The following is a 24658-nucleotide window of genomic DNA, read 5'->3' on the forward strand; positions in this document are numbered from 1 at the left end:
GTCCTGGCCCTCTTCCATACCTGTGATTTCTGCCAATAGCTGGGAGGGTTGCTCCCTTAACAGTACTCGTCCTGAGTTGAGGCACTTTTAGCCCCCCACGCAGGCGCAGCCCCCTGTGAACGACACTGCAGAGTGCACTATGGCTACCTGGAAAGAGCACAACGCTGACCTGGAGGCTGATGTAGGACATTGTGGAAACGGTTGAGACTGAGAGGTGGTACTCTGGAATACCAGTGGCTGTGCGCTCCTCTCTCGCCGAGTTGGCTGCCCCACATCCTGGCAGACCTGCTCCTCAGGTCAGCCCCATTCACCTGGACCGCCTCAATACCAGTGGATGTCACCAGTGGCAGGAAAGACTGCTCCTTCAACAGCATTGGACCCGTGGTGAGGATGCCCTGACCCCCTGATCCCCCCAGTCCCCCTCACTGGTGCAGACTCTGGTGGGCAATGCTGCAGAGCGGACCCCATTCCCTGGTAGGAGCACAGAGCTCTCCTGATCGTCAAACTGTGGGGCATTGAAGGTGGTACTGAATGGTGAAGGGTAATAAGCGTCAATCCTGCATGCCTTTCTCCCAAAAGGATGATCTAAGTGGAGGGGGAGAGAAGATGCTAGGCCGGTCGAGATGAGGCCTCCTTGAAGTCTGCTGAATGTGCCCCGGTGTCAGAGCTCAGTTTGGTGTTGGCTGATATGAGGTCCGGCTTTGTGTCCATTAACACTAAACTCGACGGAATGGCATACAATGTCGACCGCATGCAGGAGCATATCGAGAAGGACAGTGGTCAAATATCCAAAGCGGAGCACAGAGTGGGGGCCCTGGAGGATACCAGCGGGGTAGTGACACGGGCGATCCGCTCGTTGCAGTGGGAAAATCACCAAAATCAAGGAGAACGACGAGGATTTGGAGGCGAGATCACGTAGTAATAACATCCGGGTGGTGGGTGTCCCATAGTTAGGCCCGCAACAAAACATGGAAAAGTTAATCCAAGAAGTGCTGCAGGCACCCCCATTGCCATCACAATTCTTAATTGAGAGGGCGCACCGTGTTTCGCAGGTGGCACCAAGGCCAGGCCAGAGCCCCTGCCTGATAATAGCTTGCCTGCTAAATTACAGAGACCGCGATATGATCTTTCACAGAGCCCGTGAGCTTGGAGACTTGCAATATGACAACGGCCGGGTATCTTTTTACCCAGACTTCACCCCAACGGTGCCGAAGGGTCGTCTTCCTTTCCTTGTGCAGGGAAAGGTTGACCCTGGCGAATTGAGACCACTGTGTTCCCCATTGATCCAATGTGTTAATATGAGTAGTCTTTAGGGTGGGTTTTAGATATGCTTGCACATGTAAGGAATCAGTCCAGCTGCTGAACAATGATGTTGTTGCAAGGGCCACCCCCTGTGGGTACATGAGGCGGTTAGGCCTCTTGCGTAGTGGAGTCCGGCCCCCGGGTTGTGGCCCACGCTGGCTTGTATGTTGGGGACGGGGTGGGGGTGAAACAATTCACTACTAGTTGGGGGTGGGCAGCGTGGGTGGGGCAGGGTGCATTGGGTGGCATGTGGGAGTTTTGGGGGGCCAGAAGAGGGAGGGAATGTTGGGGGTTATCTTTACAAAATGACTCCCGTCTCTTGTGCTTATGTTTCTGTTGTGGTGAGCTGCAAGGGTACATGGTGGCAGGGCTGGTCAGTCCAGAACAATTAGGGGTCTATGGCTAGCTGTAAGATAATAAGCTGGAATGTGCGAGGGCTAAACAACCCGCATAACGTTTGGAAGGTGCTCCAGTATTGTAAAAGACATGGAGCTAATGTGGCCCTATTGCAGGAGACCCACTTAATCAGGAGTGAATGAGTGGATTGCTAAGTCCTGGGCTGTTTGTAGATACTACACCGCCTACTCTACATACTCCGCCAGGGCCATGATACTCATACACACATCACTTTGGTTCCGCACCATGGAAACTGTGATTGACCCAATGGGAATGGCTGATTGTTTCGGGGTGCTGGGCGCACACGCTGGTGACGTTTGTCAATATCTATGGCCCTAATGTAGACAACCCCTCCTTTTTTTGAGTCACTACTATCCAGGTGTCACAAATATCTGCATACCGACAGTGTGGGCGGGAGCCCCATTGACATCCTAGACCCAGCGAGAGGAATTCGCCCTTTATCTCGGGCAGTGGAGATGGTGCAGAGGTGCATGTCTGAGCTGGAGCTGGGAGATGTATGGAGGTTGCTCCGAACAGAGAGTAGGGAATATTCGGTCCACTCGTCATCCATAATACCTCCTTGCGCTTAGTCTACATGCTGGTGAGCTCACCCCTGGTACGCATGACAATCAGATTGTGTCCTTCTGAGAACACCGTCTGACCACTCGCCCGTTCTGTGGTTCCTGGATGCGGGTTGTTTGTAAGACTTGTAGGATTGCTCGTTGGGATCACAAGGGAGACAATTTTTGTACTTGCAATGTCTGTCTTTCCACGGGTATTTCCCGTTACAGGACGGACAAAATTTAAATGAAGTCCTCTCCATAGTAGAGATAAAGGGCGGCAGCCAGACCAAAAAGGGAAAGAGAGGAGAAAAGGAAATGCATTCTCAGAGAATCATACACCGGGGCCCCACTCTCCCTACTGTATAGGCCTGGCCTGAGGGCCGAAGCCACCTGGTCGACAGCGTTGACCGATGCACCAGTCGCCAAAAGTCGTAGACTTCTTCGGCAAAGGTGCCCACGAAGCAGCCGTCGAGATGTTAAGTCAAAGATTAGATGACCACCGGTCGGGGACAAAGGAATTATGAAATAGCAATATAACTCTTTCGTGCTGCGCATATGTACATTAAACAAACAGGTACTAGCTTAGAGGCACTCAATTACATTTAAACAGGTACTTGCTTAGTAAGTTGGGCGGAAAAAAACAATCTGAGGGACCTCGCAGCGAGAGGAATTTTGGGTACACTACACGTCACGTTAGGAATAGTGTTCCAAGCACGCCCATGTCGACGTGCCCTTTCGATCCTCGAAAGAAAGATGCAATACTCTACGTTTACCACTAGATGTTGGCCTATACGCGCAGCATGTGATTCTAAGCAGATTAACATGCATCAGAAATAAATAGTTACACTATAACTAAGTGTGTAAGTGTTACTAATACCTGTATTTATTGATTTCATTGTACAGCTCACATTACCCCTCTTAAGATAAGCCTGGCCACTCAGACACACAACCAACTTGTGTAGTACAAGCCTATATTAAAAGGTGGGTTACCTCATACCAAGAGATACGTCTTGTAAAGTCCCACATCAGTTGGAGTCTACAAATTCTTACCTAACACTTACTCCAGACTGACACTTCCAAAGTGGGTCTAGGCACCGTTCTCTCGCAGATCTATGATGGAATAGAACATCCCGTGTTGTAGATCAGCAGGAAGTTATTTCCCAGAGAGAAAAACTGTGCCACTATAGAACTGGAGCTACTAGCAATAAAATGGGTAGTAGTACACCTCCGGTATTAACTCACTGGAAGGAGGTTTACCTTAGTCACGGACCACCCAACCCTTACGTGGCTTAGTTTGAGGAACATTCACTGGTTTCTCAACCTACAACCCTTCTGTTGGTAAGGAACAGGGAAATGTGGATTTCCTGTCCAGATATCCTTTGGATGGTAGATAAACCAGTAGCATGAGGGGAAGGGTATGTGACTAATACCAGGATATCGTCCCTGCTTTCCTAGGGGGTTTCCCCTTCCCAAAAGGCCAGAGAGGTGAGGCTACTGCCAGATTGTCCCCCTCTGTGTGGTACTCAGCCGAAGGATCATATGGGAAGAGTTCGATCCAACACCCCCCCTCTCCTTCACTCCCACCTTCTCCATTCTTTCCCTGCTCTCCTATGTATTTCCGTAGTGCCACAGAAGTAAGTAACACCAAGACAAAGAGGAATAGGCAGGATTTAAAGAACTCAGTAAGAACAACCACTGGGACTAGGAAGAGGTGCGTAGCAATGAAGAACACTCTGCAGAGCCAACATGAGAAGCCTAGACACTACACCCAATATGAGCACAAGGATAAATAAAAGGGAAGCGGAGTAGCGGCAGAGTAGCAGTCTGAAGCAGAGACTGCCGGATATTCTACGTTCCAGTCTTTCTACTGTTGCTATCTTTTCAGGATCACCTGACCACCCTTTAAAAACTCCTTGCTCCCGCGGAGCGGCCGCGGAGTAGCGGCAGAGTAGCAGTCTGGAGCAGTCTATGGCAGCTATGGACGCTGGGGACTCTACTCTGCCGTCGCCGCATACCGCAGAGAAAATTGCGAATGATTTGCAGCAAAGGAGCAGCAAAGGAGCTCACGCTCGCGCACCCGGGCTGAAGTGGAGAGACTATATGTACAAAGCAGAAGAAATCATTTGCCACAGTCAAATTTGTCTAAACTGACAACCACTGAACAGCCGTGGAGCCTACGGAGCCCTTTCCGAAGAAATGAGCCCACTTTATTGACTCTAGAGACTAGCGGGGGCTCTTGCCCGAAAACAACGTGGGGTAAAGATATATCATTGGCAGAGTCATTTTCTCCAACACGGGGATCTCAGCCTACTGCCCAAAGCTCCAACATCAATGAGCTGGGAGAGATGGATACCCGGGCTGTATGCCAAATAAACGAAGAAATATCTAAAAACTTACAGGGCTGCTCCGTGGCTCTTCAGGAAACTCTGGTCGGCGATTCATGTGAAAATGGCCGCGTCTTCCCAACTGCGTGTGCTCCGCCGTCTGTCGGAGGACTGACGGCGTCGAGCTTGGCGCAGCTGATGGAGAAAGGTCTGGGAGATCGAACTCAAGGGCCCACGGGGCCTCTGGTGACGGACCCGGGGGTCGCGGCGAGGCTCTCTACGGAAGGATCGCAGGGACAAAAATCAGCAGAGGAAGAAACGGAGGAGAGCGAAACTAGACAAGCACCGGCGGAATCAGAGCCTTTCCAGGATTTCCACAGACCTGATACCCAAGTAAAAGACAGCTCAGTGGGTATGGCAAGAGTAACATCTCTGAAACCCCCATGTGAGACGACAATACCTGATTTGGAAGAATTGCCTATATCAAAAGAAAACGATCAGGTGGCAAATATAACCCACCCAAAAGACTGTCAACCGACAAAACTACCTGCAAGGCAATTAGAAAAAGGGCCGTTTTGTAAAAAATTGAAAATTACTCAAAAACTAAATAACAACTCGGTGGCTAAAATATACTCTGAAATTGTACAAACACTTCCAGGTCAGCTGCCAGAATGTAAAGGCTTTGACTTCAACAAAGCTGGAAAAAAGAGAAGAAAAAGACAAATAAGGCGAGTACTAGAATGTACAAACAGCAAAAACCGACAAGAAACAACCATATTCTCGCCTCAGAGCCTGACAGATTTTTTTGTGAATCCTAGAAAAAGGAAACTTGATAACACACGAGAAATAACCGATAGCGAAATGCTGGAAGTGGTGCACTGTGCAGAGGACTTACAGCCGGAAACATCACCTCTGGGACTGAATATTGGAGACCCAAATCTAGAAAGCCATAAAAACTTACTTGGTCGTGCCATAGATGAGCAAGAAAAACTCGTGCCCAGTCCTCTCCCTAGGAACGAACCTGCGGGGGGCGAGAATCAAGTAAAGACACCGGAAAAGGAGCCTGAAAGGGGCAGCACTAAATCGGCCAGTTCTGGGATAGAAAAAAATCCAATTATTAACAACAATGAAAAATGTACATCGATTAACACTATAGAAAGCGAGGACCCAGAAGATTGGCTCCCAACAGCGGAGGACGTTAACATATCAACACATGAGCCAGACGCATCTGAAACAGGCACGCCAATTAGGGATTTGGGGAGAAACCCTAGAGATGATTCCTTGGTAGCGAACACACCAGAAAAAAAATTGGACATGGTGACACTGATGGCCGCGGTGGCAGTTGCCATGGCCCCCTTCACCAAACTATATGAGGCTATAAATGACTCATTAAAAGACAACTGCGCTCTATTGGCTACAATGCACACTAAGTTTGTTTACCTGGAGGGGTATGTTACCGTCATGGAAACTGAAAATTTAAAGGTGGATGCATCAAGACCATCGCTGATAGGGATAGGAGAAAAGATAACAAATACTGAAATTGTATCCACTGAAAAGGGCTCCCAAACACGGGATAATGGGTCAACAAAAACCCAAGTGCCTACAAAATCAACAGAAGAAGCCGAGGTATTCATTATAGATGAACCTTCTCCTACTCAGCCGCTAATAAAGAGACCTAAGTCTACAAGTATACATCTTCATCCAAATGTAGTAAGGAATACTTTACTACCTTGCTTAGCGGACATAAATCAAAAACAATGCAAACTCCGGCTTCTAAAAAAAAACATCTACTCTAAAAAACCTCCCAAACAAGAGTATGGAATCTGCTACCAATAAAGACTTTTCCATTTTTTCAGAATGTAAGTCATCAGTTATATCAGCCGCCTACAACGAAAAACAACTTGTGTTTTGCTTACCAGTCCAGGAAATGAGCTTCAAAGATAGGAAGAAGACACAGACGGCGAAAATAAAAGCAAATACTGACGCAAACTGTTTAATTTCAACAAATATAGACACACCCAACACACCAACGGGTGTGAATGAAATGGACACCTCCAAAGCCTCCATAACATCAAAGTGCACAGAAGATCTCCTGATGGATGAAGTGCTTGACAACCTAAATAAACCCTGTGGATCACCGACCATAGAGAAGGGCCATCATAAATCAGAAGCTCAAATAGATGGAGGCCGAAAAGAAACAGGGGATAAAAGAATATTTTTATCACTAGAGGATCGCTGTAAAAAGATCTCCTGTTATGCAAACTGGGGCCCTATAAAGCAGGCAAAAATTGGACCAAATATTGTCAAGAAGAGTTCGCAAAACTCAGACTCAACAAAAGAACTAGAATTATTTTGGGACAGAAGGGGTGAAAAACAATTTCCCACTACACCTGAAAAAGAGGCAGTAAAACAAGACAGACCTGAGCACCGCTCATGGAAAGAAGACAGAAAAGTGAATAGACATGAAACAAAACAGAAAAGACATGAAAAAAAATACGAACGAAAGGCCCAAGGACGAGGGGCGACACCCAAAAAGTACTTTAGAGGCACTCCAGCCTTTAAAATTGAACAACTTGGAAACTGCCGTGACTATGTGATCTTGAACAGGAGAACTGTGATGGAATTACTACATAGTATCCCGAACTTAACTCCAGAGATCTGGAACTAGTTGAGCCCTTTCATGAAGGATGCCAAGCTATGGCCCATTTATTCATTTCCTCTACATCAGTTAAGCGGAGGCTGTGTGACCCCGTGAAGTACTTCTTAAAAATGGGATACAATATCATTGAATTGGGAGAAGAGAGAGGAGCAAAAGGAGTAGACTTAAACAACCCGAGCGAAAAAAAACAGTCCCAGAGGAAAGAAAAAGACCCACGAGGTGATTACAGAACCCGAAAAGGGAGGAGCCAAAAAATAAATCTTCCAATACACTACAAAAATGAAAACTCAGAATTTGGAGTCCAGGAAAGAATGAGGCATCTGTCTAGACGAGAACACGGCCAAGAAAGGACAACAAAGCCAGACACTATGGCTTCCACCTCAGGGCGCACGAACAAAGATCTAGACGCCGAAGTGACGAAATACGATAGAAAGCCAAAGGGGCCAGTATTGCAGATCAGAAGAACGTGCACACAGGAGACGAAAGCGGCTGCCAATGCCAAAGGAACAAAAGACAATCTAAACCCTCTACAAAACATGTGGGCCTGGCTCCCGAAAGCTTTGAGTTCTCAAAGCAAAAAATAGCAATTCATCTCTGGCAAAAATTTTGGAGACGACCTGAAAAGAGGCCAAAACATAAACCATGCAAAACTCTGCTCATGGAATACGCGAGGGTTTATGCACCTCACTGTACAGAACGACGTGAACTTTGCTACCTTCGACATTATATGTTTACAAGAGACATGGCTTAATACAAAGCCTATTCTGGATGGATTTGAAATTGCGTTTGCGACTGACAAAAAGGGACAAAAAGGACGACCTTCCTCTGGCCTGATAATTGCTGTAAGAGTAGGAAAAGAAATAAAATTGATTAAGATTCTGACTCAGTCTCTCTTGATGATCTCAGTGCAAGTCAAATGGAAATACTGGGATATACAAAAAATGAAACCAGTCTCAATAACAGCAATCATTATAAACTTGTACTGGAATCCTGAAGCCATCTCAAATAAGGATTTTCTGGACATGGTCGAACTAGAAATAGACAAAGCATACATCGACCATTTTGAAACACATCTATTAGTCTGTGGAGACCTGAATGCCGTATGCACTAATAACCAAATTAAAACCAAAGCCGAAGCTAGGGGAAAAGCATGGTCGCTACTGATGAAAGCTAAAGACCTGACAAATGTGAGCTCAACATTCCAGAACTCGGACCTGTTGCCAACTTGGGAAGGTCGAGGCTTGGTGGCAACAATAGACTATATCTACGCCTCGACAGCCTTACTGTCTATTATTTCATCTTTTGACGTCATCAAAACAAAGGCGAGCGATCACAACCTTTTGTCCTTAACTTGGCCAAACGTCTCCTATGAACAAACATTCTTGACCCCAAAGCTCGAAGTAAACACAAAAGGAAACCGACTTGCCTTGAGCTTGGACAATGTCATCTCTTTTTGACGAAAAATTACACCAAGATAGAGCAAAAGGCGCAAGCTGACAATTTACCAAACTATAGTACTTTATTGAATGTCTTCAAAAAACCGAGATTGCAAAATCGCATTAATACGAATAAGTCAATCCACACCTATGACAACCTTTTAGTTGAAAAAAGACGCCAACTTAGGAGGGTCAAGCGAAGACTAATAAAATACAGCTCAAACCATAATAAACAACTATGGATAAGCGAACAAAAAACCTATAAATCCTGGCTGAAAACCCATCGTCTTGCGATGTATCAAAAAGACTCTGAAGATATGCTGCGATGCATAACCACTAAGGACTCGAGAACTTTTTGGGCTTTAATCAACGCAACGGAACGGACAAACTCAGATGCTTTCATTAATGGCATTCCTGAAGCTAATGGACAGCGCATTTTGAAAACCTCTTTTTCAACCGAGAGGGCATGGAACCCACAAACTTCACAGACACCGAACCTTGGATTGAGCTTCATGATCCGGAGGACATTTTATTTATCTTAAAAAAACTGAAACTCCAGGGCACCTGGCCAGACGGCCTTACAAACAGACATTTAAAAGAACGCCCTGAGGCATGGGCCAATTTCATAAGCGAGGTATTCCAAAGATTGACAATTGCAAAGGTATTGCCGAAATCCTGGACAAATGCAGTGGTTGTACCCATTTATAAAAGAGGCTCAAGGGACGACCCAAAACATTTCCGGCCCATTGCTTTGCTGGACGTGATTGGGAAGGTGTATGGTTCGCTACTTTTATGACATTTCCTAAGATGGGCAAAGGAGGCACCCTGCGAAGATCCTCTTCAATTTGGCTTTAAATAAAACGTGGGAACCACAGTCAACATTCGAACGATTAACATCCTAAAAAACAAAAGCCAGACGAGAGGGACCAGAATTTATATGGCCTTCATTGACCTAAAACAAGCTTTTGATCAAGTTAATAGACAGAGACTATGGGAGAAGCTAAGATCATGGAAATGCCTTGAACAAATCTTACATCCAATCATGGCTTTACACACAGCCACAAAGATACAAGTGAGGCTTGATAATCAAGGTACACTTTCGGAGGAGATCCCAACCAACCAGGGGGTCAAGCAAGGATGCCCTTTGGCTCCTGCACTCTTCTTGAGTTTCATTGGAGACTACAAAGAAACAGAAGAAAAAATAAGATCTTTTCCCCCGCAAATTGGACAGATGAAAATTTCAAGAATCATGTACGTGGACGACATCTTAATTGCTGATCAAACCGCAATAGGGTTGCAGAGACAACTAAAACAACCTTGCGGAATATATAAATGCAAATGGTCTCGAAATAAATAAAGCAAAGACCAAAATCATGCTCCTTGGCAAAAGAAGAAATAAAGGTGACTCTTTCGCTTGGTCCCTGGAAGGCGAACAGATCGAAACAGTAAATTAATTTAAATATTTGGGCATTATTGTGGACAATTCATCTAAGGAGCTTGTAATGCAAAGACATCTGCTTCAGGAAAATAAAGAACTTAACATCGCAAGCAAAAGCGATTGACAGAAAATATGGCCGTTTTTCACTCATTCCAATTGTGGACTTCTACAGGGTAAAGGTTGTTCCTACACTAGTTTACGGAGGTGAAGCGATGCTTGGGATACCATAAAACATCTGGAACAAGATGGAAAGTCAATATTGGAGAGAAGTCTTGAAATTACCAAAATCAACGCCAATAGCCCTGATTAGACACGAAATGAGCCAGCTCTCACTGGTCTCTATAGTGGAAAGGAACAGAATGATGCTGCTCAGAAAATTACTGTTGGAAAATCGTCCAATGCTTGTGGGAGCAATAAACAAAGAAACAGAAGAAGGTGGTGTGGCCAGTCTGACCAAATGGTACAGAATCCAGGAAACAAAACTCGACCATATCCAATGCTCAAAAAAAGATCTAATGGATAATCGGACAAAAATCCAAAAAAAGCTAAACAAGATGGATTGGATATGTACTTTGGAAAAGGCAGCCTCATACAAACTAACCTCACATCTGCCATATACTGCTCACAAACTACACGAACTTCAACCATATGTGAAAAAGTATCCCAATAGAAAGCTGAGGAATATTTTTTAAGAGCCCGCCTCAATTTACTACCCACAAATGAAATCTTAGAGATAAGAGGCCTGGCCACTACAAACACGTGTAGATTTTGTAAAGATCTGAGCACAGTGGAAACAATTGAACATTTGTTGTTAAGATGCCCAGGAGTTGACTGTAACGCTCACCTGATTCCCACGGAGGCGCAGGTCTGGCTTCGAGTGCTGATGCTTCTTCAATGGTGAAACGCAGGACTCTGAAGATGGAGAGGAAGGGCCTTCTACTCTGGCTTCTCCGGCTCGCAGGAATACTCCCCTGTGCGTGAAAAGGGAGTATTACCTACTGACTGAGTTATGCTCAAGCCTCCCACTCTCTTCCAACCCTCCACGATACCTTTCCACGATTCCCCGTGAAGTCTCACCTTAGGGTCTGAAAGGACGAGCTCTCCATCCTGCTTCTGACGCAGGAGCGCTTGAACCCAGTTACTTCACTGGATTGAGGTTGGATGGGAGTTCAGGTAAGCTTGATTATACTGGTAAGGCGCTGTAAAAGTTCTGTTGCAAGTTCAAAAGTTCAAGCTTTAAATAATAATGTTCATTGTCTTTTTTCAGGTGATGAATGAAGATTCCTTTGGAGACTTCTTGCAACAAAGCGCTGATGTTGATGTCTTTTCCCCACAGGGGCCGGGGTTCGGAATGCCGGACATATGGCGCCGACCCGAAGTGAAACGTGCAGTTCCAGTAAAGATCTGGTAAGTCCTAGATGAGCGCTCATGTAATGTTTTTGCATTCGCTCAACTAATGTCTTTGTCTTTTTTCCCCATAGGGGCCGGGGTCCTGCTTGGAAGCAGCAAGACCCGAAATGAAATGGGAATGACCCAACAGGTAAGTCTTAGAAGGAAACTGAGCTTTTCCTATTCCCTTCCTACTCTCACCTCTTATTCTTGTCTTTTTCTCTAGGCTCTGGGAAGTGGCTGTGTATCCGGATGATCGCTGCTGAAGATGGAGGAACCCAGGAAAAGGTGAGTGAAATGCAGCGCTGCAGCGATCGTAACGAAATGCTTTTAAAAATGGTGTCTTCCCTTTCAGGATCGTCGGTGATGTCTTCGTGGTGCAGATTAGCTGGTAGGTCTCTTGTCTCCCTTTGCAGGTGACCCAGGATGCTGACAGGCGTGGCTGAAGTCCAGCTGCAGGAGCTGACACGGTGAGCGTCCAGCTGCGAGGAGCAGAACAACGCGAAGCGTGAGTTGCTGATCGGGTGTGGTTTAAATAGCTTTGGAAGAAGTTCCAAGTGTGTATCCTTACTCGACCACACCCGGGTGGAAAGTAGTCCCACAGGTAAAGTAGTTCCTATTCAGGCCTCAAGAGGGCCTGGATGTGGCAGCATGGTCTGCATCAGGTAAGTGCACAATAAGACACTTCAACACATGTCTAGCTTTATGAGCCTGGCGCTTAAGGCGCCAGGACAGAGGTCCAACATGAGCCTGGCGCCTACGGCGCCAGGACTGCGTCCAAAGGGCCCCAAGCTTGGGCCTGCTGGCACTCCCCTGGGGGAAATGATGCCTGCCTCTGGGGTTGCTGGGTCGGACCTGGCTCCTTGGAGGTAGGCATCATGACATTGACTCAATAAGAGGTCCTTACCTGAAAGAAATCTTAGCCGCGGCCCATACCTATGATCTAGAGACCTGGTGGCCGAGATTGATTGGAGGTGGTAGAACCACCTGGGTAACTGCCACGGCAAAAATTCTGGACATAATTCTGTCAACGGTCGAAAAAGGCATATAAGCGAAAATGAAAGAAAGAAAGAAAGAAAGAAAGAAAGAAAGAAAGAAAGAAAGAAAGAAAGAAAGAAAGAAAGAAAGAAAGAAAGAAATAAAAAGTTCACTTTTAAAAACCCTTTGGGTTATATAAAGTATAAATAAAAAAAAAAAAGGGAAGAAGGATTGTTAGGCAAATTTTGAATTCAGTACCCTCTGGGAACACTACAAAACTATGACTAAAGGTATAGGCAACACAACCTTTGGTATAAGCTTGTTCTACACAGTTCTGGTAGCATGTTGAGCAGCCAGGCTTATCTCAAGAAGGGAAATGTGAGCTGTAGTGGAGTTACACAAAGATTCACAGTTACAGGTATTCAAATAAACTCTTACACTCAAGGTTTCTTGCATAAACAATTAATAATTTATTTATCAGTCAGTTATAAAGCCTTCTTCAGAAGGGAGCAATAGAATATTAACACACAAATATAATTCAATACTGTACACTCTGAGTTTCTGGATCAGACAAGGCCCTTTTGGGATGGCCCACAGACACAACCTATACCCACAGGTGATTTCAGTAACAAGGGTGCTGGGGACATTAATACCTCACTGTTGGCATACAGAATACTCTTTAAAAAGTAAAAGGCAAAAGTTATTAGAACACAAGAAATACAAATAGTCATTAGCAGGGCAAATACTTTCAGATAGCTCTGAGAAGAGTCATTCAATTCAATAGGCTAAGCCAAAGTCAATGGGCCAAAGTCTTTGTATAGGATGCAGCACTTCAGGTATGTAAATGGAAAAGTCTTTGCACAAGTTCTTAGGAGTCTTTGAGAACAAGAAGAATCAAATCTAGGGCCACAGGCTGAATAGAATTGTGAGTTGCAGAAGTTACAAGCACTTCCACAGTAAGAGGCAAGTTCTCTTAGGATAGTTTTACAGTACCTTAGTAAAGAAGAAAAAGATGCAGCTGGAGACTTCTGTTCCTGTGTTCCTGTACAGCTCTGCAGATCTCACTGTTCCTTGGCCTCAGTCGTGGGGACAAGAGGGAGGACTTTGGGGGACTCCTGCACTGTACTGGCACTGTCAAAGCTGGCAACCGGCAAACTTTACTTTCAGTGACTGTTTCGCGTTTTATCTCCTTGCGGTACAGCAAATGTATATTATATGTATATGTGTTGTTCATATTTTGTAAAGGCCCTCTTACTTCTGTAACAGAGCCATACACAAATAAAAAAAAAAAAAAAAATAGCAATAAGCGCGGTTCCTGGCTGTCAAGCTGGACTTTCCTCACATCTGAGGTCCCGCACTCAACTGAGAGGGGGGGGTTAGGCTTGGTCGGTCCTGCTTCGTGGGAGTCCAAAGGATCTTCCAAAAGCTTTAAGCCAGATTACAAGCAATGCACACAATCTGGTGACCCTCTCCCTGGCTCTACGGTTTCCTGCAACCAGCTCTGAGATGGGTGTCCAGGTGGCTTACTTGGGAGTTGATTGGTCCTTCCAACTCAAAAGGGAGAAGTCAACCTTTGCAGGGCTTCTCTGTCGATGCGAACTTGGCGATTCGGACCTGCAGCAGGGCATCACCGGGCAAACCAACGGTCCAGGAGTTGCAGCAGCCGTCCTCCTTAAGCTCTTCTTTGGTTCCTTCGTCCAATGGCCGACTCTCCCTTGCAAGTCAAGAGACTCGCCTTTTATTCAGTTCTCTCCCATTCATTCCAATTTAGCTGCCACTCACCAAGCAGGGTGACTGTCCTTGCCGGACAGTCAGCCAGCCAATCATCACAGGAGACCAAGCACATGGCGTTTCAGGCACCTCCCTCGCTTCCTGCCTACCCCAGACACTCTGAAGCCCACCAAAGGCGAATGAACAAAGAGACCAAACCTGGCTTGTCACGCAGAGAAAAACTTGAGAAGGACCTTTCCACAAGGAAATGGCGAAAAAAGAAGACCAGGACCTGTTTTAACAAAGGAGGCTCAGGGGCCATCTTGAAAAACATGGCTCCCGCAATTTAATGTTACCGGAGCTGCAAACAGTTCGCGGTCGGGGTTAATTATAGTAGTTGATTGTAAAACCACTGTCACCAGCCATTCTGAGAGGAAAGGGTAACATTTGACTTTTACATGAGTATCTAGACATAGGGCATACTATGGAACCCTGTATTGTAAGATAAGGTGTGCTGGGTCTAGAAATGTACAGGACTAAGTGAAGTCAATTTCACTCCACTGTTCTGGAAAACAGTAGTTGATTCCAGAGAAGGTATTGAAACCTTGGGAAGGTGCTTTGTGACAATTGTAAAATATGATGCCTGGGAGTGTGGCCATCGATGTGGCTGCTCTTTTAACGGCCTCCGTGGGGAGCCCACTGCTATGTAAGAATTATGCTGTTCCTGCGATCCGAACGGGTCGGAAACACCAGCTAGTGCAACTGGAATGCTCCGAGCACAGCTGGCATAAAATGTATGGGCATTCTATACCCCAAGTGTCTGAAATTGTTGGTGAAAGTAACTGCCCACCGGCATCTGAGGATCCAAGATGGCGGACGGGTACTGCGGCCGAGAGGGGAGGAGCAGAGAGGACAGGGAGGACAAGTGATGACTGGTGGCCCCGGGTCCCAGCGGGACCGCGGAGCGATGAGCGCCATATGACAGAAGAAGACCTGGTGTCCTCCGGACGGTGGGCGCTGTGTTCTGGGAGGTGCTATCCCCATTAACGGCCCAACACAGCGCACACCGAGAGCGTGCTGCCCTGCTCCCGGCCTGCCCGCCCACCCTGCCTGGTGTCTATCGATCCCCGTCGCGCGCCTCACAAGGGCCTGCCTGCAGCGTTGGGGGACGTGTGCCTCCGGGCGGGATACCCCTGCCTGGAACCCGGGGCCTGCCTGCATCCTGGTGGCAGTGTGAGGCGGGCATCTAGGGGAGCCCCTGCCTGGAACCCAGCAGAGGGGTGGCTGCCCTCCCCCCCACTATAAAAGTCTGACCTAGCCTTGGTCCCACAAATTCCACCCGACCTTCAGGTGCCCCTATCACCAATTCCAGCCCACCCAGCAACCCATCACCCCCCCCCCCATCAAGGTGGCATCTATCCACCCCACAATGCTGGACAGGGGAGGCCTCCTCCTCCTACCCTCATCGCCTCTGGGAGAGAGCATAACCTCCAGGAGCCCCAGTGCATATGTGCATATGAGTGGAGGGTCCGCTGGGGGCTTGCAACATAACATGCAGGTGATCCGTGGGAGCGCCCTGACCCTGCTGGAGGGCATTATGGTGCAGGCATTCAGAGCCTGGCATAGGGATACCCCCACACCCCTACTGTGGAGGGAAGGCAAATAAGGAAGCCCAACGATCTACCCCGGGCCTTGCAGTCTCACAAGCCTCCTGAGGCACCCAACACCATTCCTGGGGCGCCCCAGCCCACTCAATGACCCCCCTGCCCTCCACTGAGGAAATTCCTGGACGCCTCACAACGCTGGGGGAGGAGGCCTTCCTCCTCCCACCTTATTCGCCTCTGGGAACCAAATATAACCTTCCGGAAACCCGGCACTCGTGAGAGGAGGGTCCCGGGGTCTCCTGCCTACCCACTGCTGCCTATAGTGTATAGGACACCTTTTCTTTACCCACAAAAGACTGGTGGGGCCATGCTCCTACTCCACTCCGGCTCATGGACTAACTGGCTTCCAGAGGTACCCAACACCATTCCTGGGGCGCCCCGGCACACCCAGCGACCCCTTGTCCCTCCACCAAGGAGATTCATGGTACTTCTTCTCTGCCCTTGAAAGACCTGTGGCCGCCCACCTGCTCATATGTTTCACTCCGGTTCATGGACTAACTAACTCTCCTCAAGTCAACAAGGAATACACCAATACCAACCAAGATCATTGCCCTGACCGGGTCTCCCCCCCCCACACTTTGCAGCGACAATGGACTACGCCCCTATCTGCAACCAACCAGCTCCTGGGGTGCCCTAGCCTGCTCCCTGACCCCCTCCCCCCCTTACTCTTTCCCTCCCCGGTGCCTCTGCATTCCTGTCCAGGAGACATCATGACCAAGCAACCTAAACCCAAAAAGAATACAGACATTGCCACAATGCTGCTGGCGGCAGACAAAGGGAAGAAACAGGACCCTCCCAACTCCACGCCACAGATGGACCAGGAGGGCAAAGAGACCCTCGCAACCAGAAGCGACCTACTGGACTTTATGGCCAACATTAAATCTGAATTTAGGTCCTGCATGGCCAAACTCTCTACAAAACTGGAGCACACTGACCAGACGGTGATGGAAGCAGAGCAAAGATTGGGGAAGGTTGAGGACCAAGCCCAAGACCATACCACGGCTATAGACGGAATCCAACACGCCATCAGAGCTCTACAAGATAGATGCGAAATCCTGGAATTCAAACAGGAGGACTTGGAAAATCGAGCCCGGCGTAATAACCTATGAATTTTAGGTATACCTGCCTCGGTTCCGGGTCAAAACCGCAATACGTGGGGGACCTCTTTCAGTCCCTTCTCCCACACTTAGATAAGGCCCAAACCTATTAGATCGCACTCACAGGTTACGACCACGCCGCGGGGTGAAGTCAGACTCTCCTTCCGATGTCATTACCAGGATACACTTTTTCACCACTAAAGAAGCCATCTCATCAATCTGTCGCAACCGGGACGAGCTAACCTTTCAGGGCTCCCCACTCCAAATCTACCAGGACTTCTCCCTCCTCACTCTGAAAAAAAGAAGGTCTCTCCGACCGTTGGCTTTCTTCCTTCAGGCCCAACAGGTCTGTTACAGATGGCTCTTTCCAACAGCGCTACAATTCACCTACAAGTGCACCCTAAGGAGAATCAGCCACCTCGAGGACGCCGCACAAATTATCCATCCACTCTTGCCCGGGACCACCTCCCAAGGTGCTTCTGAGACTACCACTGGTGGGGATCCTATGCCCCCGCCGAAAGAAAAGCGAAATACATGGACAAGGGTCCCAAGGGACAGGATGAAGAAATGACCAAATACTACAGGAAGGCGCATACGCAAGAGGCCGGGAAGCTGTCACTTCATATACAGATAGCCTGCAGCCCTCACTCAAACGGGGTCCGAATTGGCGTGACCCTATTTCTCCTTCAGACCCGGATCTCCTGACGCTGGCGCGGGATGCCATATACTGAAACGCTGCAGAAGAACAGTCTCAGGTCCATAGCAGTGCCCCCCCCCCACTGCTCCTCCCTCAATGTCAGGGGGCTGAATTCTCCCCCAAACGTAAATCTATCCTACAGAAGCTGCAGGATGAGGAAGCAGCAGTGGCCCTGCTCCAGGAAACCCACTTATTACCAGCGGACTTCGGGCACCTGCGCTCACAAGAATTCCCAAAGCAATTTATTGCCTCAGGTGGCAACAAGAAAGGGGGCACGGTAGTTCTCTTTAGGAAGGGGCTAAACCCCCACATCCTGGAAACAAAACTCGCCAAAATCAAGAAGAATAACACCGATATCGGACTACTAGACCCCCAGGGCACAATCAAATACTCGGAGCCGGAGAAACTATGGCTAGCGACCAATCATCTTAAGCAAGTGATGTCCGCACCACCACGAAACCTGCAGGAGCAGACTGAATACCTGCAGAAGGCCACCCTCCCCCAGCTGAAGCCCTCAACCCGAGACATTCTGGATGCGCCGATCTCAGGAGAAGAGGTAGAAGAGGCTATAAAAAACCTTAAATCCAGAGCTCCCGGACCAGACGGATATACCACCAAATTCTACAAAATCTTCAGACATCAACTATTACCGCCACTGGTGAATCTTTTTAATTCCTTTCGGAGCACAGGCACTATAACCCCCTCCATGCAAGAATCTATCACAGTCTCTTGCCTAAACCTGGGGGGGGGACCCAGCAAACCCAGCCTCTTACAGATCTATTGCATTGCTGAACATCGATGCCAATATCTATTCTTAGGTCCTGGCAACACTCCTCTCCCACATCCTGCCTGACATAATCCACCCGGACCAGACCGGATTCATCAAAAACAGAGCAACAAGCAATAATATACGCAGAACACTGGACCTGGCCACCCGGGACTCACAAGGCCTGGCACTCCTAGCCCTCGACGCCACCAAATCGTTCGATAAGGTCGACTGGACCTTCATGAACCTCAGCCTAGAGGCCTTTGGCTTCGGACCGGAGTTCTGAGCCATGGTCCTGGCGAATTACAAATCACCAAAGACCCTTCTGAGAATCAACGGCACCCTTTCCACTCCAATCCCCCTGACCAGCGGGACCAGGTAGGGCTGCCCGCTATCACCACTTCTATTTGCCTTGATCATGAAACCCTTTGCCCAAAGAATCAGATTAAATGACTCCATCAAGGGACTCCAGGTTGGCACTCCCAACACAAAGTGGCCTTATACACAGACAATGTCCTACTTACCATGTCACAGCCCTGCCTCTCACTGAAACACGCCCTGGCCGAGATAAAGGACTATGGAAGGGTCACTGGCTTCTCCATCAACTTCAACAAATCTGCAGCCCTTGGGATAGGCCTGACCCCGTCGGAAAAGGAAACCCTGACCCCGCTATGCCCCATTTAGTGGAAAGCCACGGCAATCCCCTACCTGGGGGTCCAAATCCCGGCGAAACCAAAGGACGTCTACTGTGTAAACTTTCCCCCTCTCTTTAAGGAATTTAAGGAATTGGCAGATGATTTCCTGGAAATTACAGGAAATCTCACTGATGGGCCGCATCACTGCCTGTAAAATGAACCTTCTTCCCAGATTCCTATATGCCTGCTCATCACTCCCAGTGCTTATCCCACTGCCGGCTCTTTGGGATCTCCTGAGGAACATTTTGCAGTTTATCTGGAGGGGGAAAAAACCCAGAATCCCCCTAAGAACGATGCTAGGGAATGCAAGATTGGGCGGCCTGGGAGTACACGACCTACAAGGATACCAGTTGGCAGCACAACTGGCGAACACCCAAGCATGGCGGATATCCTCTGACCGCCCGAGATGGGTGGAACTTGAACAATCCCACCTATCCCTCCCCCTATGCTTTCTCCCACACATTCCACCGCCTGTGCGGCAGACAGAGACTACTGCTCGCCACCAGGCACACTGTAGACACATGGGACAGAGCACTAAAGTGTCCCTAGAGTACTGAGCCCCTCATCGCCGGTATTCCATAACCCAACCTTTTTGCCTGGTATGAACCCCTGGAACTTTAAGAACTCGATCGCAGGGGGCTTGGAGTCGCTGGGGCAACTGTTCGTTTGGGGGGGTGGCGTGCACCTTCCTCCAATGCAAGGAAGCCTTTCAACTTTGCGAGACAGACAGGTTTTCCTACATCCATCTCTGCCATTGGTACTCCCACCCGCAAACTCATCTCGCAGCAGCTCGCCCTCCTACAGCGTTTGAATTAACCCTGATGGATCTCCCATGACCCGAGGTAAGATCTCTGCCCTATATAAACGTTTCCAGGGGGACTTCCTCGCCTCTAAAACTCGCGCTATTGCACAATGGGAGGCAGACCTAGGCCATCCCATAGAGGACCAGACCTGGGCAGACATATGGACTCGGGCCCACTCATCCTCAGCCTGCATTACCAACAGGGAATTTGCTTATAAAATATTGCTACGCTGGTACTAGTCCCCCCTGAGGCTCCACCAAATGAACCGTTCCCTGGACCCGGCATGCTGGAGACAATGCAGACACACGGGGTCCTTCCTCTACATGTGGTGGACGTGCCCACAAGCCCAACAATTTTGGAGACAGTGCCTGAATATCATTGAAGATATCACCCAAACAACGCTCCCCCTAGAGACTGAACCCATTCTGCTGGGTGCTCCGGTCCCTGGAATATACTCGAGGTCAGGAGCCAAAGCTAAGCTCCTGTCGAAATGCCTACTAGCAGGAAGAATAACAATTGCCCGCTCCTGGAAAGCTAGGGAAGGACCACTTTTACCCCTCTGGTGGACCAAAATATGGGATATCCTCATCGCAGAGAAGGTGACAGCGGCTAAGGCGGGGACTCTTCACCGCTTTCAAAACATTTGGGGCCCATTTCTGGATTACGACCAAAAATTCCCAGCCCTCACATAAAAGCCCCAGCAGGCCAAGCTGATCCTGTGCAGTGGGAGTACACTCAACGAGGGGAGCGAAGCATAAATAGTGAGGGGAGGGAGCCCCAACCTCCAGGACCGTAACCCGGACAGCCATTCATAGTGGAGGATGGGGGGGGGGGGGGGGGGGGGGGGAGGGGGAAATGTGATCAAAATGTGACTGGAATGTTGAAGTAATGCATAACTGTACTTGTTTCAAAATAAACATATTTTAAAAAAAAAGAAAAAAAAAAAGATGCTGCCTATGGAGTTGGTTAGACTCCATAACCAAAACGAAACAGTGTATAACATCACATAAAATACTTGAGAGAGTGGGAAAAAGGCACACACTATCTCCAGGTAAAAAAAAATCAAGTCCTCAAAATCCAGCAAAGTTGGAATTCGCACATTTTTGAGAATTCTCCCCAACAAGGACTGACCAGAGGGAGGGCTACTCCCAGGAGGAGCCAAGGGTCAGGAAGTCATCCGGTCTGGCGTGACGAGGAGACTGCTAACTGGGACCCCAGATACCTCTCCAGAGGCGTCTCGATCTGGTCTACAGTCTGCAGACCGGGTGAAGAGTTGGAAGGTAGGAGGTCAGGCAGAAGCAAGCCCTAAACCAGGCAGTCGTGGATAGAGCCTCCAGGTGCCCAGCCTTCTTTACTTTTGAGCTGCCGCAAAAGGAACCAACCCTGCGTGAGAGAACATGGGAAAGCATACAGAGCTGCTGGAGCAGTCCGGATCAAGAGAAAGGGAGCGGTCATGGAGAGAGCCTCCAGCCGTCCCACTGGCGCCATTGTGGAGCTATCACAGGGAGCGTAGAGCCCGTGTGAGATAGAGTACAGGAACCTGAACAGAGCTGATGAACGCTCTGTTCATAAAGAGGCCCAGCGTTGAAACCAAAGGTATTAGGTTGTTGGAGAAGATTGGAAAAGCACGGGCAACCTGAGAAGCAGGGTCTGGGACCCATATCCATGTGCAGAGATTGCCTTTAGTAAATTCAGTCATAGAAATACCTGGTAGAGTAGTGAGCCAGGTGTTCGAGTGAGGAAGCGAAGCACAATCCCGCTTCTTCGTCACAGTACCTGGAAGGGAAGCAAACCGGTCCACCAACAGGGGTCTGGGAACCGCATCTAAGACCAGAAGCCTGAGAAAGGTCATTGGAGGGAGACATTCTCCCAGCCGTTTTCGAACTTTACCAAAAGTCTGAGAAAGGCCAGTGGAAGGGAGACATCCCCCCCCCCCACCAGTTGAGAGCGCACTGTAACTTCAAAAGAACCTTACAATTTGGAAATTCGAACTTTGTTTACTAAAGGTACTTGCAACCTGGGGATAAGGAAACATTCCCTCAAGGATCATGTCTTAAGCGTTAGGGCAAGATAGAGTTTTTCTTTCAATTTTCATTCATAAATAGTCTTTACCAACCACCATGCCCCCACTGTGCACCCTTATAGTTTACAAAGCGGAAATACTGAGTTCCAAAACCTTTATCTGCATTAAGCAGATTCATCAGGAGCAGGTTGCTCGATAAGTTTGAAAGGAGGAAATTGAAAGACCTAGCATACATACTGGCAAAGCGGAGGATAGCTATGGGATGGAAAGCACTCAAAGGACCGGAGATGGGCCTGTGGTGGAGAGACCTCCAGAAGTGGTCAAAAGCTGAAACCGCAGTATGGCAAGAGGCGGCCTGTAGTGGCCAAGATGAACAAAGCGTATCCCTAGATTCCTGGAAGCAACTGATACAAGACTTGTTGGTACCAGTGCATGGCGTAGCCCGAGAGGTGGTAGTTTCCCCTGTGAAGTAATAGGTTTATATTAATGTACAGTGTGCGACAGACGGTTGAATATGATATGGTATAATGGGTGAAATAGGCAGGAGTTGGGTGGGGGGAGTTGGAGAGATTGGGTAGAGACTATTGATGCACATTGTTATGGATCATTTATTGATGTCTGTAAATTATTCTGCTTATAAACCAATAAAAAAAAAATTGTTTTTAAAAAGTTTGAAAGGAGGAAGAGCAATATGGAGGTAAAAGTAACATACAGTTGGTTAATTCATCTCTTTTATGGCAATCAAAACAAATCCAACTAATAAATCCACTTTGATGAAAAACAGTCAGATCAAGGTAGAACAGATGGGATGGTCACATTAAAGCCTCATAGAAGCTGATGGTAAAATACAGATTATATCAGGCACAAGCACTTCTTAATAACCTTTAGCCATTTCCAGCAGGGTCTCAAGGACTGGGGTAAACAATAGCAATAGCTCCATCTATAAATCGTGCATCATGGGAAAGTGGTCACGCTTACCTGGCATACCCTATAGAAACCAAAGTCTCCCTTCAGCCAAAAGAAAGAGAAATGCCCATAGCCAGTTTGGAAAAGGTACGCAGCAACCAAAACTCGAACGTGCATGTAGACAGGCAAAAACTGTTGAGACATAAAAAGAACAGAATCTCTTCATAATGTTGTAATGTAAGTCTTTATCACAAACAGCCCCTGTAACTCTAGTGGTTTCTTACATTCCATCTTGCATAGTGTCCAAAATGCATTAAGATAACCAAGTAAAATATACAAATGGTGCTATTTTATTGCCGCTCCCCTTCAAAGTGGGCTTTACTAAGTGGTGCGATGTGGTCACTTGAGTATTTGCAGAGCGTGGATTAAGTGACTGCTATTGCTAAAGCTCATCACAGCTCTGGGAATCTGGGTGCTGTTCAGAGGAACCTCCCACCAACATCCAATAGGAAGATTTATCAAGAAAAGAAACACATGAATAGTCAGTTAATCAGATGTCGATCTGGAGTTTTCAAGAGGACTGATTATATGCCATGAAACAAACTTGAGAAAAGTGAATGACTAAGGCGTGAAAACTAAAGACCTCTTATAAATCGTGGTTCAAAATTATTAAAACAGAGACGCTACAGAACGGGACACATTTCGGGTTAGACGGGTAAAGGAACCAAGGATCTGCGAGTATAGACCACAAGGATTGACGAGAGGAACACGGACATCGGTACATTGGGGAGATTATGCTACCTGTGCATAAGCCTTTTCACACTGAATGTTGATACTAACTTCTTAACTGCTGTATATCCCTTGGAGGATTTATGACATTTATGGGCATGGCCATAGCTGGTCATAAGCACTTTGGGGCGGCATGTGGAGAACACCTCTGGTGCAACATATGGAAGCCCCTGTATGTTCCCAGGGCCCTGTCTCAGCTTGGGACCTGACTTCCTAATGGACACATCTGGGTGTCTACTCTAGGTCAGTGATGGCCATTGATTTTAGAGGTGCAATGTCATAGGTCCCTGCATACCAATGATAACCTGGGTATTCCACTCCTACCCCAGACAGCCAAAGGAACATGCTGTGGATGCCACCCTTGCCTTTTCATTAGAATAGATGTTTGTGTTTATTTATATATAAAGCACACCGTCCGGCCCGGGGGCATCAGGGCGCAACTTGCGGCAAGCTATACATACATATCTTAAATACATACAAGTTGTATACATGAATGGTAATGTACATGAAAAGTAATCAGGCAGAAATATACATAAATTACTAAGCATAGCAGTTAACGAAGGTGGGGCATGGCGACCTAAAAGAAGTGCGAGCCTAGATCGCATAGAAAAGTTGAAGGGAGAGTAGTACAGATAGTAACACAGAGGTAGGTAGGTCAATGTATGTGCCGTGTTAGGAGATTGACAGCGCAGACGGCGGCAATCGGCTGACAGGCTGTGGCTAGTAGTACAGGTGAAGGGATACCTCAATTCTGATTGAAAAGCCAAGATTTGGTTTTCACCTTGAAGGTGTTAAATGAGTCTTCAGATCTGATGGTAACCGGGAGAGAGTTCCACAGCTTGGAGGCGAGGACAGGGAAACTTGTGCCACCTGCCTTTTGGAGTTTGAATCTTGGAATCGTTAGGCTGTGGATCTGTGCCGTTCTTTGCGGTTGGGCTGTGGAACGGAGGGAGAGCCTGTTGCAGAGGTAGTGAGGGGCCTTGTTGGTAAGGCATTTGTGCACGAGGGCAAGAGTTTTCAGTG

General features: G+C 47.7%; 1 protein-coding gene across 3 annotated transcripts in view; it reads right to left on the reverse strand.

The window, feature by feature from the left end:
• Positions 1-24658, reverse strand: part of CASD1 (CAS1 domain containing 1) — an 895825-nt gene that overhangs the window by 402536 nt on the left and 468631 nt on the right. For all 3 annotated transcript variants that reach the window (XM_069648572.1, XM_069648573.1, XM_069648574.1), the window contains one exon: positions 22919-23038. In XM_069648572.1, the coding sequence (XP_069504673.1) occupies positions 22919-23038 (120 nt within the window). The remainder of the gene's footprint in view (positions 1-22918; positions 23039-24658) is intronic.

The sequence above is a fragment of the Ambystoma mexicanum genome, chromosome 2q (assembly GCF_040938575.1).
Source record: "Ambystoma mexicanum isolate Mex_15411 chromosome 2q, UKY_AmexF1_1, whole genome shotgun sequence".
NCBI lineage: Eukaryota > Metazoa > Chordata > Amphibia > Caudata > Ambystomatidae > Ambystoma > Ambystoma mexicanum.